Consider the following 15,743-nt stretch of genomic DNA (forward strand, 5'->3'; position numbering starts at 1 on the left):
CGATGTTAATTTAACCATCCTCATTCTGGTCATAATCATCACATCTGGGGCCAAAGTGACCTGTATGGACTGCTCAAGTAGATGTAGCTTGAGCCATGCATTCCTAGACTTGCAGGTCCTAGTGGAGAAGTTCTTGCACACAAAGGAATTATTCAGGATGTGACTCTCTCCTAAGCAAGAGAGGCATTGGCTTGTCTGTCCATGATAGGGATTAGTTTATTGCAGGACAGGCAGGGTTTGAACTCTGTCACAAGGCATGGGAGCTGGCAAGAAGCACTTTACTTTGGAGAACACATTTGATTATAAGAATTCTTCACTAAGCACCTTAAAAGATCTGTCTTAAAGTGTCTGAAGAGAGTTGCAGGTCAGAGATTTGCTAAAGCAGTAGGGGGAACTGAGGGGGGTTGTGGCTGCTCCGCCCTTTACGCCATTGTGTGGGAGCTATTCAAAATATTTGATCTTCTGCACATGAGGCCTGTGCACACCTACAGTGGGACTACACTGACACATACTTGAAGAGCTAGTAACAGAGAAAAAGAAATGAGCTTAAGAAACCAGACAAACTTTAGTAAAGAGAGAGAAATTCCTGTGACAAATGTGTGAATTTTCTGTAATATTTCTGTAAACTATATGCATCTCCTCACTGCACTGGAGGCAGAGGGTTAACATGCTTCTCCTGGAACAGAGCAGGACGCATGAGAGGTTTGGATCCTGTAGCTGTCTGGGGTGATAAGAATGAGCCATCATGAGCTGGCTGGAATTGGGACAAAGCAATGAAGGGTCCAGAAAAAAAAATGGGAACCTCAATGACCAAACATGAATCCTTGACAGGAGGCTAGAGCTCAGATGAAGCCCTGGTTCCACCAATATGGACTCTATCATAAGTCTGCCACTCTCATACTAACCCAAGGACTTTCTGTGCTCCAGGCGACAAATAAAAGTTACCTTGCTGGGGAAAGGCTGCCTGGTGTTGCTGCAGTTACTTAAAAGCATTGCACTCTGAAAGGAGAAATATCTCTTGCAGGAGTCTGGCTCAGCTAGACTCCCTGAAGGGAGCCACAGAGAAAGAGAGGTGAAGTCGTGGAAGCCATGGTCCTGCACCTGGAAAACACTGGGGATCCAAGGGGTCCAGCACAGTAAAGGGGTACTCCCAAGAGACTGGTTAAAGGCTAAGACACAGATCAGACTCTGGGAATCCATGACAGCCACCTAAGAACTGTAGAGGGATTTCAGGTAAAGAAATGTCTTTAGGGCAGTAGCTGTTCCAGCTGCTGCATTAGGGCATGTCTACACTACAAAATTAAATCGATGTACAGCCACCACAGTAATTAAAGTGGTGGTTCATGTCCACCTTCTGTCAGCTGTGCGCATTCTCACCAGGAGTGCTTCCACCAATTTAACTGTGTGGGGCACTGAGGGGCACTGACACCTGGAACTCCCCAGGGCTGACAGCCAACAGAAGATGTAAGTAACGCATGTCCACACGGGCACTGTGTCACTCTAATTACATCTACCTACACCTCTCGCAGAGGTGGAGTTATTAGGTCGCTGTAGTGGGTGACTTATATTGGTGGGAGCTACATTTTAGTGTAGACGCTTACAGAGTTAGGTCAACATATGCTGCCCTAGGTCAACCAAACTCTGTAATGTAGACCAAGCCTTAAAGGCATAGGAAGAGGGAGGAAGGGAATCTAATTTAATGCTGGTGCTGAGCCCCAGGTGGAAGTTTAAGTTGCTACCTCCAATTTCAATGTCAACTTCAAAGCCTTAAAACCCACAAAACAACATGATAATATGTTTAGTCCATGAGTCAATGTCTACATTGACTATACTGAGCTTTAATTCTTAATTTTTTATCAGTAACCTTGTTAGTGAAATTCAGTGTTTACCTTTAGTTGATCCAGTTGAAGCTTGTTAGCATTTTCACACACAATGAGCACATTCTGTAGATCTACAGATGCTTCAATATACTGGAGGCAGAGCTGTTCCAGTCGCGAGAGCTTGAAATTCAGAGCTAGTTTGTACACATCCATGATAAGCAGTACATCCTGCACATGACCTGTACATCACAAAGGGAAACAGTGTCATTCCACAGCTCTAGAGAGCTTCTAATATAAGGTTCTTCAGAGATGTCCAGTGAGGTCAGAAATTTACTCAACCCAATTTCTGATGCCATCTCGAGTAATTAGGATAGCAGAACTAAGGGAGATTACCATTATGATCATCTACTCTGATCTCCTGTTTAACACAGTCACAGAGCTTCCCCAGAATAGTTCCTAAGGGAGATTTTTAGGAAACCATCCCATCTTGATTTTAAAATGGTCAGTGATTAATGGTTAATTACTCGGTTAAATATGTATGCCTTATTCCTGTCTGACTTTGTCTAGCTCAACTTGCAGCCATTGCACTGTGTTATACCTTTCTCTGGTAGACTGAAAAGTCCATTATTAAACATTTTTCTCTATGTAATTCTTATAGACTGTAATCAAGGCACTCCTTAACCTTCCCTTTGTTAAGATAAATAGAATGAGCTCCTTGACTCTGACTACATATCATGTTTTCAAATCCTTTAAGAATTCTTGTGGCTCTTCTCTGAACCCTCTTTGATTTTTCAATATCTTTCTTGAGCTGTGGACAACAGAACTGGACACAGAATTCCAGCAGCGGGTGCATCAGTGATAAATATAAAGATTTGCTCACAAATTGCTAATATTCAATTTTCATATTTTTTAAAAAAAGCCCCTGTGGGCCAGGTTTGGTTTGCAGAGTCCTCCTCCTGCTGTCCTACCTTTGCGTGGGTATTTTATTTTATCTGTGTACAGGAACTGCATGAGCACCTCAAAGGGCTGAGCTTCAGCTTCTCGGATTGTCACTTCCAGCAGGGGTTGCAGGCAGCACAGCTTGACATTGCCACAAATCCCCTCGTTCTGGGACAGTGCTTGTCCCTCTTCTTCAATCTCTTGCTTAGATTTCTAATGGGATAGAAAAACAGTAAACAAAGAAGCAAAGGTCTGGGTGTGTCCCTGGGACTGGGGTTGAGAAGGGCTGGTTTGCCAGGAACAAACTGTGTTTGTTGGTGTGCATTTGTGAGACTATGATGTGATACATGGGGGTTTGCATTGTACTTCCTGGAGATGTGCTGTGGAGTTGGGTCCCTTCATGCCCTGAACTGGTTTTGTGACATTTATCTTGAATTTCCCTGCATTTCAAAATAAAGAGAGCCTCAGCCATGGAGCTCAGCAATGAAGTATACCATTTTCCCTCCAAAGAGGTCCATAGGGTGCTGGAAAGTCTCCTCTGCGCTCTGTACACAACTGCATGTACACTGGGCAAAGTGGCTGCAAGGCCTCCAAGTAAACTGCTCTGGTACAGCAGGCCCCCATGACAGACACAGAGACAGCACCACAGCTTTGGATCCTCTGGCACAGGAGGCATCTCAGAGATCAGAGGCAGGGGAAGGCGTGGTTGAGACAGTCCTGCACCCTGATGATTCCCAGCTACCACAATGTCCATTAGGGCTAAGGCAGCAGGGGGTGCAAGTTAGTGCAGCCCTGGGATTGCTTTAACCAGCTTGCCTGGCCAATCTGTCCCTTATCAATCTCAGCATAACAGACATACAAAGCCTACCCTCTCATCCTGGTGCTGACCTGGGAACCCAAAGCGCTACAGACAATCCAGACATTCTCAGACTGATCGTTTCACTTCCCTGCAGAAGCACTGGTCACACCAGAAGTGAGCGCCTGGCTGAAGCTACTGGAAGCTCGTGGAATCTCCTTCACCAGAGGTGTCCAAAAGGAGGCTGGATAGCCATCTGTCTTGGATGGTTTAGACAGAACAAATCCTGCATCTTAGCAATGGGTTGGACTAGATGACCCTTGCGCTCCTTTCTAACCCTATTGTTTTATGATCTATGAAGCTCCTTGTGACAGGGCATACCTATCCCGCACCAGCTCTGTCATAAATATAAAGAAAAGGGTAGCATAAGATCCCTCCTTGGCAGCGCTCCTTTCTAACCCTATTGTTTTATGATCTATGAAGCTCCTTGTGACAGGGCATACCTATCCCGCACCAGCTCTGTCATAAATATAAAGAAAAGGGTAGCATAAGATCCCTCCTTGGCAGCTGTACTGAATCGCTTTACCTGTAAGGGGTTAAGTAGCTCAAATCACCTAGTTGGCACCTGACCAGAAGGACCAATGAGGAAAGACGATATTTTCAAATCTGGAGACGGGGAAAGTGGGGGAGAGAATTTGTTTGTGGCTCTCTTTGTTTGTTCCGTTTCCGGATGGATGGAGAGACCAAGCAGGTACATCTCCTGAAAACAAACCTGGAATGATACGATTTCTGAAATTTTAGATGCAAGTAAGGCAAGGAAATGCGTTAGGTTATCTTTTGTTTTGGCTTGTGAATTTTCCTATGCTACAAAGGTAGTTTTATTTCTGTTTTTGTAACTGTGAAGCTGAGGCCAGAGGGGAGTCCTCTGTGTTTTAGATATTTTTATTACCCAGTAAAGTTACCTTCCATCCTGATTTTGCAGGTGTGATTCTTTTACTTTTTTCTTTATAATAAAGTTCTTTTTTAATAACCTGATTGATTTTAGTGTCCTAAAAAAATAGTTACCTACCTTTTGTAATTGTTGTTCTTCGAGACATGTTGTTCACGTCCATTCCACATTAGGAGTGCACGCACTGCGTGCATGGACCTCAGAAACGTTTCCCTTAGTGGTTCCCATCAGGTCAGCAGGGGCGCCTCTACAGTGGCGCCTCTATGCTGGTGCATATATACCCCTGCCAACCTGACCCCCCTTCAGTTCCTTCTTGCCAGAGACTCCGACAGAGGGGAAGAAGGGTGGGAAGTGTAATGGACATGAACAACACATCTTGAAGAACAACAGTTACGAAAGATAGGCAACCATTTTTTCTTCTTTGAGTGCTTGTTCACGTCCATTCCACATTAGGTGACTCATAAGCTTACCATAGGAGGAGGGTAGGAGTCATGGAGCAATTGATTGAAGAACAGCCCTGCTGGTTGACTGTGTAGTAGGCTGTGAATGTGTGCACTAATGACCAGGTGGCTGCTTTACAGATCTCCTGGATTGGGACGTGAGCCAGGAAAGCTGTTGAGGACGCTTGTGCCCTCGTCGAGTGAGCCGTGATCGCTGGGGCTGGAACCTTGGCGAGTTCGTAGCACGTGCGGATGCAGTCCGCAATCCACGATGATATATGTGGCGCTGAGACCAGAAGCCCTTTCATTCTATCGACTATGGTGACAAACAACTGCGTTGACTTGCGGAAAGGTTTAGTTTCCTCCAAATACAACGCCAGGGCCCTTCGGACATCCAGAGTGTGCAGGCTACGGTGACTCGGGTCCGTGTGTGGTTTAGGAAAGAGTACTGGCAAACAAATGTCCTGTCCCATATGAAATTGTGGGAAATCTTAGGAAGGAATTTAGGGCGTGGCCTGAGATGCACTTTGTCCTTATAAAAAATTGCATAAGGAGGTTCCGAGGTTAGGGCCCTCAACTCGGACACCCTCCTTGCCGACGTAATGGCCACCAGGACCGCCATCTTCCAGGAGAGGTGAAGGAGAGAGCAAGAGACCAGGGGCTTTCCATAAGCTTGGAAAGGACCAGATTAAGGTTCCAGGGAGGGACTGGCAGGCATGAGAGTGCGCTCCTAGAACACTGAGGCCAAATTGTCTGTCAGGATTCACACCACAGGTGTGGCAGGAAAACCCCGCAGGCCAGCCAGACCACTCTGAGCAACTTGACATTTATGTGTAACATTGTTTCCTCCAGGGTCCACATCCCCTGGGTCCGGAGATGTCCGAGGTGCATCCCCCAACTGAGGTCTGAAGCATCCGACATTAGCGCAACAGATGGAGTGGGACTGTCAAACGGGACTCCTTCCAGGACCTTCTTGCAATCAGTCCACCAACACAGCAAGGTGAGAACCACCAGAGGAATGGTTATGGTGTTTTCCAGGTGGCCCCTGGATTGGGAATAGGTCTACGCCAGCCATTGCTGCAGGGGCCGCATGCGGAGCCTGGCATGGTAGACCATGTATGTGCAAGCTGCCATGTGGCCTAGTAGGTACAGGCACACTCTGGCCATTGTCAGGGGAAATACAGACACTTCCACGATGAGGTCCGTCAGGTCCTGAAACCTGTCTAATGGCAGGAACACTGTTGCCCGGGTTGAGTCGAGCACAGCCCGGATGAATTCTATCATTTGAACTGGAAATAACGTGGACTTTTTGTGGCTGACCAGTAGTCCCAAGGAGCAGCACATGGCTTGTAGTGTAGTGACATCGCGTTCAACCTGAGCCTTGGAGCTGCCTTTGACCAACCAGTCATCGAGGTACGTGTAAATCTGGATACCCCGATGCCTGAGGTAGGCCACAACTACCGCCATACACTTGGTGAACACCCCTGGTGCTGTAGCCAGGCCAAATGGAAGGCCGCAAACTGGTAGTGGGCTGAGCCAACCGTAAAACAGAGAAAGCGTCTGTGTCCTGGGATGATCGCTAGGTAAACGTATGAGTCTTTCAGGTCGAGGGTGGCATACCAGTCTCCCAGATCCAGGGAGGGGATAATGGAGGCCAGGGAGAACATGCAAAACTTTAGCTTCCTTAGGTATCTGTTGAGGTCTCGCAGATCCAGGATGGGACGGAGACCACCCTTGGCCTTTGAGATCAGAAAATACTGGGAACAGAAACCTGTGTTCCAGTAAGGAGGCGGGACCTCCTCCACCGCCCCCTGCTGTGAGAGCTTCTGAACATCCTGCTTGAGAAGATTCTCATGAGAAGGGTCCCTGAAAAGGGGTGGGGAGGGGTGGAAATAAATTGGAGGGTGTAGCTGTGAGTCACTGTACTGAGGACCCAGCGGTCCGAAGTTATCACTGACCATGCTGAGAGGAAAGGCGATTGCAAAAAATTGGGAAAATAGGATCCAGGAAACAGACTGGTAGGTTGCCCCTGGGTGCACCCTCAAAACGACTTTTTAGTTCCTTGGTTGGAGCAGGTCAAGTCTGACTAGGCAGAGAGTGGGGGTGGGTGGCTCGTGCACCATCTGTAGCCCTTAGGCTTTTTGTATGGTGGGTGCTGCCGGGGCTGGCTCTCTTGCCCCTGAGGAAGTTGCGGTTTGAACCATTTACCGTATTTTTCTGTGTATAAGACACCCCCATGTATAAGACACCCCCACTTTTCTAACCCAAAATTCAGAAATCAATATTTTAAACATAGAACACATTTTTATTTAGTAATTAGGCAACATTTACATACCAGTACTATGATATTATGCATCACACTTAGCTTTGAGCAAATCACTTTATTCAACCTCTATTGCATCACTGCTTCTTCTTCATCACTATTAGTTTCGAACATATCAGTTTCTTCAACTTCTATTGCATCACTGCTGTCTACTGAGTCACTGTCTATATATATGAGATCATCCTCAGTTCCGTCCATGGCATTGCTGATTCCACATTTCTTGAAGCACTTCACAATCACCTTTTGTTTGACGCCATACCATGAGTTTAGAACCCAATTGCTAACCTCAGTAATGGTTGGTTTTTTCACTCTTCCTGTCGGTGTCAAGTTACCACCTGCTTTTTGAATCCATCTACTCCATTCTTCTCTCATCAGGGCTTTAAATGGCTTGTTGATTGAAACATCTAGTGGCTGTAGCTGACCTGTAAGTCCACCAGGAATAACTGCTAGCTGTGTTCGCAAATCCGATGCAACCCTTTTTGTCTTTTCTGTTAAATGTGCTCGGAACTGATCAAAGACAAGTAGAGCTGGCTTCTTTAAGAGCCCTCCAGGTCTTCTGGACCAAACCTTTGCAAACCAAATGGCCATAATGTCTTCATTCATCCATCCCTTCTCATGAACTTGCACAATAATGTCAGGTGGTATGGTCTCTTTAGGATATGTTTTCCTCTTAAAAATAAGCATAGGAGGCAGTTTAGTACCATCTGCACAGCATGAAAGCACAGCAGTATAGTGTGTCTTTTCATGGCCACTTGTTTTGATTGCCACTGTTTTGATTCCTTTCACATCAACAGTTCTATTGGAAGGCACATCAAAATTGAGAGGCACCTCATCCATGTTTGCAATCTGACTTGGTTCAAAATCATATTTTTTCCGAAGTTGTATGACATAGGACTGAAACTGTTGGATTTTATCCTCATAAACTGGTGGCATTTTCTGTGCTAACTTTGTTCGTGCTCTCACGGCCAACCCTTCTCTCCTCATGAAATTGAAGCACCATTTTGCCTTTCCTGTAAAATCAACAATCTTCATTTCGCTTGCAAACATTCTTGCCTGATATTGAATAAGCTTGGTTGACACACATAAGCCACTCTGGCGCTGCTCCATAATCCAAGTCTTAAGCCTCTGCTCCAAGTTTGGCCATTTTGCTGGTTTTCCTCTTAAGGCCTTCTTCTTTTTTGGCATCTTAAGGAGTTGTTCTTCCTGTTTTCTCCACTGTCTGATCATACACTCAGTGGGAGGAGGTCCAAACTGTCTCTCTGCAGCTCTATTTCCGTGCTCTTTTGCATAACTGATTACATTCAGTTTGAATTTTGTAGAGTAAGACATTCGCTTATTTATTTTTTTATTTTCTGACATCTTTATGGGCTCAGAACGCTCCGACATTACCGGTCTCTGTCACATCTACGCACTGCCTACGCGCTCTCCACCTCCAACGGGATGTGTTCCAATTGGTTTGTTCAGCATCAGCTGACCTCAGTTACATAAGGCTCCTGATTGGAGGAAGCCTGTTTGCAGAGACAAGCTACCAGTTTCCCTCCTGATTGGAGGTTAGTGATTGTCAGGGCCAGCTCCAGGCACCAGCTGAGCAAGCTGGTGCTTGGGGCGGCATATTCTATGGGGTGGCATTCCACCCAATCCTAGGGCAGCACGGCCATTTTTTTTTTTTGGTTTGCCGCTCCGGCCGTGCTGCAGGTGTCCCCCCCTGACTTTGCTGCTCAGGCCCAGGAAGAGGACGCCGAGGTAGGGGAAGAGGGAACGAGGAGGGCCGGGCGCCCCGGCTGGTCTCCGGCCCCGGCCCTGCCCGGCTCCTGCCACGTCCCTCCCCGGCCGCCCAGGTCCGGCCCCGCGTCCCCGGCCGCATTACTCCTGCCCCGGCCCTGCGTCCCCGGCCGCCCGACTCCTGCCCCACGTCCCCGGCCACCCGGCACGGCCGCCCATTCCCGCGTCCCCAGCCGCCCGGCTCCAGCCCCGGCCCCGCGTCCCCGGCCGCCCGGCCCCGTGACTCCTCCTCTGGGTCCCCGGCCCTGCGTCCCCGCGTCCCCGGCGGCCTGGCTCCGGCCCCGGCCCCGCTTCCCCGGCCGCCTGGCTCTGGCCCCAGCCCCAGCCCCAGCCCCAGCCCCGCGTCCCCGGCCGCCTGGCTCCGGCCCCAGCCCCACGTCCCCAGCCACCTGGCCCGGCCCCGGGACTCCTGCCCGCGTCCCGGCTGTCTAGCTCCGGCCCGGCCCCGCGTCCCGGCTGCCCAGCTCCCGGCCCGCGTCCCGGCCGCCCGGCTCCAGCCCCGCCCCGCTTCCGGCCGCCCGGCTCCAGCCCGGCCGCGTCCCGGCCACCCGGCACAGCTGCCCGGCCCCACGTCCCGGTCGCCCGGCTCCGGGTCCCCGGCCCCACGTCCCCGGCCGCCCGGCTCCGCGTCCCCGGCCCCGCTTCCCCGGCCGCCCGGCTCTGGGTCCCTGGCCCCGCGTCCCCGGCTGCCCAACTCCTGCCCCGGGCCCGCGTCCCCGGCTCCGGTAGTGCGGGTCCGGGCACTGCGGCGGCTGTGACCCCACCTACCCGGCTGCCCGGCTCCGGACACTGCCTGGCCCCGTTGCTCCAGCCGCCCGGCTCCTGCTCTTTTGCCACGCGGCCGGGCTCTGGCAGTGCGGGTCCGGGCGTGGGGGCAGCCCCGGCTGCCCGGCTCCAGCTCTGGCTGCGTGGCTCTGGCCGCGGCCCTTCGGCTCCCGCCACATCCTCCGGCTCCGGGCTCCGGCCGCGCAACTCCTGCCCCGGCCCCGCGTCCCGGGCTCCCAGCTCCAGCCGCGGCCGGACTGTAGCGCCGCCAGCCACGTCCAGGCGGTAAGGGGGCAGGGAGGGGGTGTTGGAGAGAGGGCAGGGGAGTTCGGGGGTGGGGGGGTGGATAGGGGTTGGGATTTTGGCAGCTCATCACTGGGTATGGGCAGTTTCGCAACCGCGCGGTTCTCTCCTCAGCTTACTTCCGTGTATAAGACGACCCTCAATTTTTAGTCTAACGATTTTAGGAAAAAGTATAGTCTTATACATGGAAAAATACGGTATGTGCTGGGCCCGGAACGTAGAGCCCCAGGGTTTTTAGGGTGGTTCGGGAGTCCTTCAGCCCATGTAACTTGTTGTCCATCTGCACCACAAACAGGGCCTGGCTTGAATCAACTGCTGAGCCTCAGAGGACAACCTAGAGAGGATCAGGTGACTGAGGCTATGTAAAAAGAGATGGAACCTGAATCTTTCCCTCCACCCAGACCTCCTCCCTTCTCTTTTCCCTCTACTAGCTCCAATACTCAGCCTCACTGTCTTCCTGCTCTGCAGTCCCTATCTCTCTATCCCTCTTTGGATGTACGAACTCTTCCCTCCCTTCTGTGTCTCCTAGGCTCTTTCCCTACTTCCTGCAGCCTCTGCCTGCAGGCCAAGCTTGGGTGCGTCCCTCTTTAACAACTCCTGGTGTGCCTTAGTGTCATCTGGAGGAACTAGGTGAGGGGGCTCCGTGATGGTCTTGTTCGGTGACAACGAGGAAGCGGCCGGTACCACGGGTTCCACAACCACCACTGGTTGCCATTCCCCTTGGTCTACATGGACTTGCGGGGTCTTATCCCCCGGGGCCTCAGGCACCGGAGGGGGTTGGGTCATTGATGCCACAGGCCTGTCTGAGGCTCCTGATGCCGAGCGGGCAGGCTGAGAGGGCTGGGTGAACCCCCATGGGTGCCGGGGGTACCACAGGCCCGTCCATGGGGCCTGGGGCCACGGGGCAGGTTTCACTAGCGATGATGCAGGCAGCACTGAGGGTCTGGGAGGCTGCCCCGCCAATTTGGAGCCTTGCTCCATACCAGAGCCATATGTGGAGCGATTGCTACCCAGTGACCCAGACCCACTGGAGCGGCGACTCTGTGCTTGGTGATAATCACGTTCACATCTAGAGGAGGACCGGTCCATGCAGGACATGCACTTTCGTGGGGATCTTGGTGCCTGGCGGCGCTCATCAGATCCGCCACAAGGAAACTGGCAATCCACGCCTCGTGCTTCGAGACCAGTACCGGGACAGGAACCAGGACCTGCAGATATCATAGGTCAGGCACCTGGGGGATCTCCCCCCATATGGTGACACCTGTCTTGGGGAACGTTGGCAGTGCCCACAGCTGCGGTCTTCCGATTGTTCACGGGATCTGTTACGGCTTTCCAGTGATGCAAAGGGCCAGTCCCAACATTCCTGTTAAGGCGCGCGTACCTCCGTAGGTCTGCGCCAGATAACCGGCGAAGTCCGCCTCAAATCCCTCTGCTGGTGCCCAAGGTCCAGTGACTGTAGCGGGCTCCAAAGCATTTGCCTCCCTAAATCCAAGGCATGATGGCTTCAAGCAGGTGAACGGTGGCGGGATGTCCCCCACGATGGGGAGCAGTACCGCTGAGGCGAGGATGGACAGAAAGGTCCCAAGGCAGGCTTACCCTGAGGTCTGGGCATGCCAGGGCCAGTGTGGGCGGTACCGGGAGCATCAGGATTTCCTGCGCAGCTTGGAGCCCTTCAGACGTCAAAGGCACCTGAAGCTGATGAAGGCTCACCTCTGGCTTCCAGGCAAGGAACGGGGTGGGCTGCATCGCTCGACGTGAGCTGAGGCCTGACTTCCTGACAGGGGTGATGAGCCACCCATTGCGGGTCTTAGCTCGCCCCCAGCCCTGTCTTTCCCCTTGCAGGGAGTAGGAGACAGTTCCCTACCAGCTTTCTTCAACTTCTTGGCTGGGGCCATGGATGGGGATCAGTGCTGGCTCATTGACGGCACCAGTGGGGTACTACACACCAATGCCATGGTGCTGGGTGCCAAGTTTGACCTTTGTTCCAGAGCTGGAGTGAGCGCCGACTCCATCAAGAGTGAGTCTGATCTCAAGCTCTTTCTTGGTCCTAGGTTTAAAGGACTTGCAGATTTGGCACTTATCACTTATGTGTCCTTCACCAAGGTACCTGAGACAGCTACTATGCTGCTCGCTCATGGGCATGGGCCATTTGCAGTGATCGCAGGGCTTATAGCCTGGGGATCGGGGCATGCCCTGTCCCCTGGCTAAGTCCCCAATGGGACTAACAAAACTCTAACTACTGCTGGGCTAACTAACTCAATTACTAATTATGTACACTAACTTTACAAGAACTCTAGTTCATACAAATGAAGACTAAGCAACACTAGTAAGAGCAGCGAACATTTCGTGCACCATTGCCAGCGGCGCCCCTTACACCATGCCATACAGGCGCCAGTCCAAAGAGTGCCAGAGCCTCTCTCCTACAGATACTGCTGAGGGAAAAACTTCCGGCATCAATGCATGTGGCGAGCACACACACCTAATGTGGAATGATATGAGTAAGCACTCAAAGAAGAACTAGCTCTTGTTTTCTCCATACCCTGTCCCTTCTTCATGAGGAGTGTGTCAGATTTACCAGACTTTAAAGCAGAAGCCTTAGCTAATGGGGCTTGTAATGCACTAGATCCCAAGCTAGGAGTGCTTCTAGAGCCAGGCAGGTCATGTAGGGAGGTCTGAAGCCGGTCTCATGGATCTGTCCATTAGAAACAGCTGAAGACAGGTGTCCCTAGATCTCAATGTCCTCTTGGAAGTGGACATACAAACATTCCCAATGATTGTGAAATTCTCTCAAGCAAAACAAACATCTTGTGTGCCCATCATTAACAGGCAGAGCATCCTCGAACAAGGGGAAGTATTTAAATCTGGGGAGCTTACCATTAGCCGTCCCCGTACCAGGGAAGGAAAATACATTTTCCTGGTGAAAGGAAACTTATCAGAATTTCACTAACAGTGCCAACGGGCAAACTACCTAATTAACTATACTAACTTAACTAACTGGGAAATAGCTGGGAAGTGGGAACACATACACACACACTGTAAGAAAGACAGCACTGCCTAATAGAATGGACAATGAGCAGCTCTGCCTTGAAGATGGTGAGAGGAACCAAGTGGTGGTTGCCCTGCTCCACCTTTTTGTGCCCTTGGTGCAGGCTACAAAGTCACCCAGGGTATATGTATTGTGATAGACCCAGGCTAGTTGGGAACCCCAGAGTAGTAGAAGGGAGATATACTGGCCACTGGATAAGCAGTTTTCTGTTCCTTGCGTGACCAGAGCAGGGGCTGCTCCAGGCTAATGAGAACACCTGACTCCAATTAACCTGCTAAGAGTCAGGTGAGGCAGTTAAGCACCTGACTCTAATTAAGGTCCCTCTGATGCTATAAAAGGGATCACTCCAGTCAGGCCAGGGGGAGCCAGAGGAGAGGAAGTGTGTGAGGGGAACTGGGAGTAAGAGGCATACTGCTGGAGGACTGAGAAGTACAAATGTTATCAGACATCAGGAGGAAGGTCTGGTGGTGAGGACAAAGAAGGTGTTGGGAAGAGGCCATGGGGAAGTAGTCCAGGGAGTTGTAGCTGTCAAGCAACTGTACCAGAAGGCACTCTAGACAGCTGCAGTCCACAGGGCCCTGGGCTGGAACCCAGAGTAGAGGGCAGGCCTGGGTTCCCCCCAAACCTCCCAACTCCTGATCAAACACAGGAGGAATTGACCTGAACTGTGGCTTCTACCAGAGGGGAAGGTCTCTGGACTGTTTCCTGACCCACAGGGTAAAACTGTGAGGCGAGCAAATCCACCAATAAGCACAGGACCCATCAAGGTAGAGGAGGAACTTTGTCACAGTATGGTCATAATGGATGCTGCTGGCCAAAAGACTCCAAACTCAGGTGCATGTGCCCCATAAATAGGAATATGGACAAGCATTCAAAAGAGAACTTGTGCTTGAACTAGGGCATCTCTCTTAAAAAAAAGACATCCAATCTAGATTTTAAAACTTCATGTGACAGATACTCTATCACATCTCTAAATAAGTTGTTCCAATGATTGTTTCACCTTACTGATAAACAAGTGCACCTTATTTCCAGTCTGAATTTGTCTAGCATCAGCTTCCAGCTATTGGATCTTGTTTTGTCTTTTTCTGCTAGATTACAGAGCCATCTCCCTGTACAGGGAGATTTCTGATGATACTGTGATCAAGTTGCCTCTTAAAATAATAAATAAAAGATGAATAGATTGAGCTTCTTCAGCCTTTTATGTTGCACAAATCATAGCTGTAGCTCCATTCTGAGTCCTTTTCCCCCTTCCAAGATCCTTTTTGAGTTTTGGACACCAGAACTTGACATTATATTTCAGTAATGATCTCACCAACACAGTACACAGAGATTATAACTCCTCCTTACTCAGTATTTCCTTTGTTTACACATCCAAAGATTGCATTAGCCCTCAGAGCCACAGCATTATGCTGGGAACTCATGTTCAACTGATTATCCACCATGACTCCTAAGTAATTTTCTGAGTTACTGCTTTCCAAAAGACAGGGTCTATAATTGTGTGACCTATTAAAATGCACACTGTTTGACTGTACCCAGTTTACTAAGCAATCCAGGTCTCTCTGTAGAACTGACCTGTCCCTATCATTACCATTTCACCAGTCTGTCTCTTTACTAGCAATTTTATATTTTCATACAGATCATTGATAAAGATATTGAATAGTATTTGCCACAAAAACGATCCCTGAGGGACCACACTAGAAACAACCCTAATGGTGATTCCTCATTAACAACTACTTTGAGATCTATCAGTTAGCCATTTTGTAATCTACTTAACATGTGATACGTTGACTGTGTATCAAGCTTACTCCTACACCTCTTGTGCATATATCTCCCTTCTCCTGCCTCATATACCCTGGGGGACCTTGCCATGGGCAGAGAGGAGAGGACTGCTGCTCCTTGGCATCTCTTTTCCTGCCCCCACTTCATAGTGTAATGGGCAGCCAGCAGGAGTAGAACAGACTAGAATTTGCTACTAGCTGCAGAGTTAGTGCAGCAGGTCAGCTTTCTGCCAGTACTGGGCTTCAGAGGAAAGAACCATACAGAGTGGTCGGAGCTGGTTTGTGGAAACTGTGTGAAAGGGAGTTGGTCCTCCCCAGATATACTTAGTGATGACCTTGCAGACAGGATGATTTTAAATGCCTGGGAGGTGATTAGGTACAAGGTGACTGAGGCTATGTAAAAAGAGATGGAACCTGAATCTCTCCCTCCACCCAGACCTCCTCCCTTCTCTTTTCCCTCTACTAGCTCCAATACTCAGCCTCACTGTCTTCCTGCTCTGCAGTCCCTATCTTTCTATCCCTCTTTGGATGTACGAACTCTCTCCTCCCTTCTGTGTCTCCTAGGCTCTTTCCCTACTTCCTGCAGTCTCTTATCCCAACTCTCCTGGGAACCCTCTTCTCTTCCCTCGAGTAATCCCCACTATTGTGTCTCCCTTTGTTGAAATCCCAACATCACTACCCTGCAGGTCCTCCTCTTCTCTCTGTCTTCCCTGGAGTCACTCCCAACAGTTCTGGGATCCTCAGGGTCTTTCCAACCTCTCACTGGAATCTCTCCCCAAATTACAAGGGGTTACCCTCCTCG

General features: G+C 50.2%; 1 protein-coding gene across 9 annotated transcripts in view; it reads right to left on the minus strand.

The window, feature by feature from the left end:
• LZTR1 (leucine zipper like transcription regulator 1) overlaps positions 1-15,743 on the minus strand; it is a 271,551-nt gene that overhangs the window by 72,986 nt on the left and 182,822 nt on the right. For all 9 annotated transcript variants that reach the window (XR_005592029.1, XR_005592030.1, XM_039517962.1 and 6 more), the window contains 2 exons: positions 2,789-2,972; positions 1,890-2,059 (listed from right to left, as the gene is read on the minus strand). Coding sequence is in view for 7 of the 9 variants with exons in the window: in XM_039517962.1 (XP_039373896.1) it covers positions 1,890-2,059; positions 2,789-2,972 (354 nt within the window). In the remaining 2 variants the exon portion in view is untranslated. The remainder of the gene's footprint in view (positions 1-1,889; positions 2,060-2,788; positions 2,973-15,743) is intronic.

This window comes from Mauremys reevesii, unplaced genomic scaffold, assembly GCF_016161935.1.
Source record: "Mauremys reevesii isolate NIE-2019 unplaced genomic scaffold, ASM1616193v1 Contig2, whole genome shotgun sequence".
In the NCBI taxonomy this organism is placed as follows: Eukaryota; Metazoa; Chordata; order Testudines; family Geoemydidae; genus Mauremys; species Mauremys reevesii.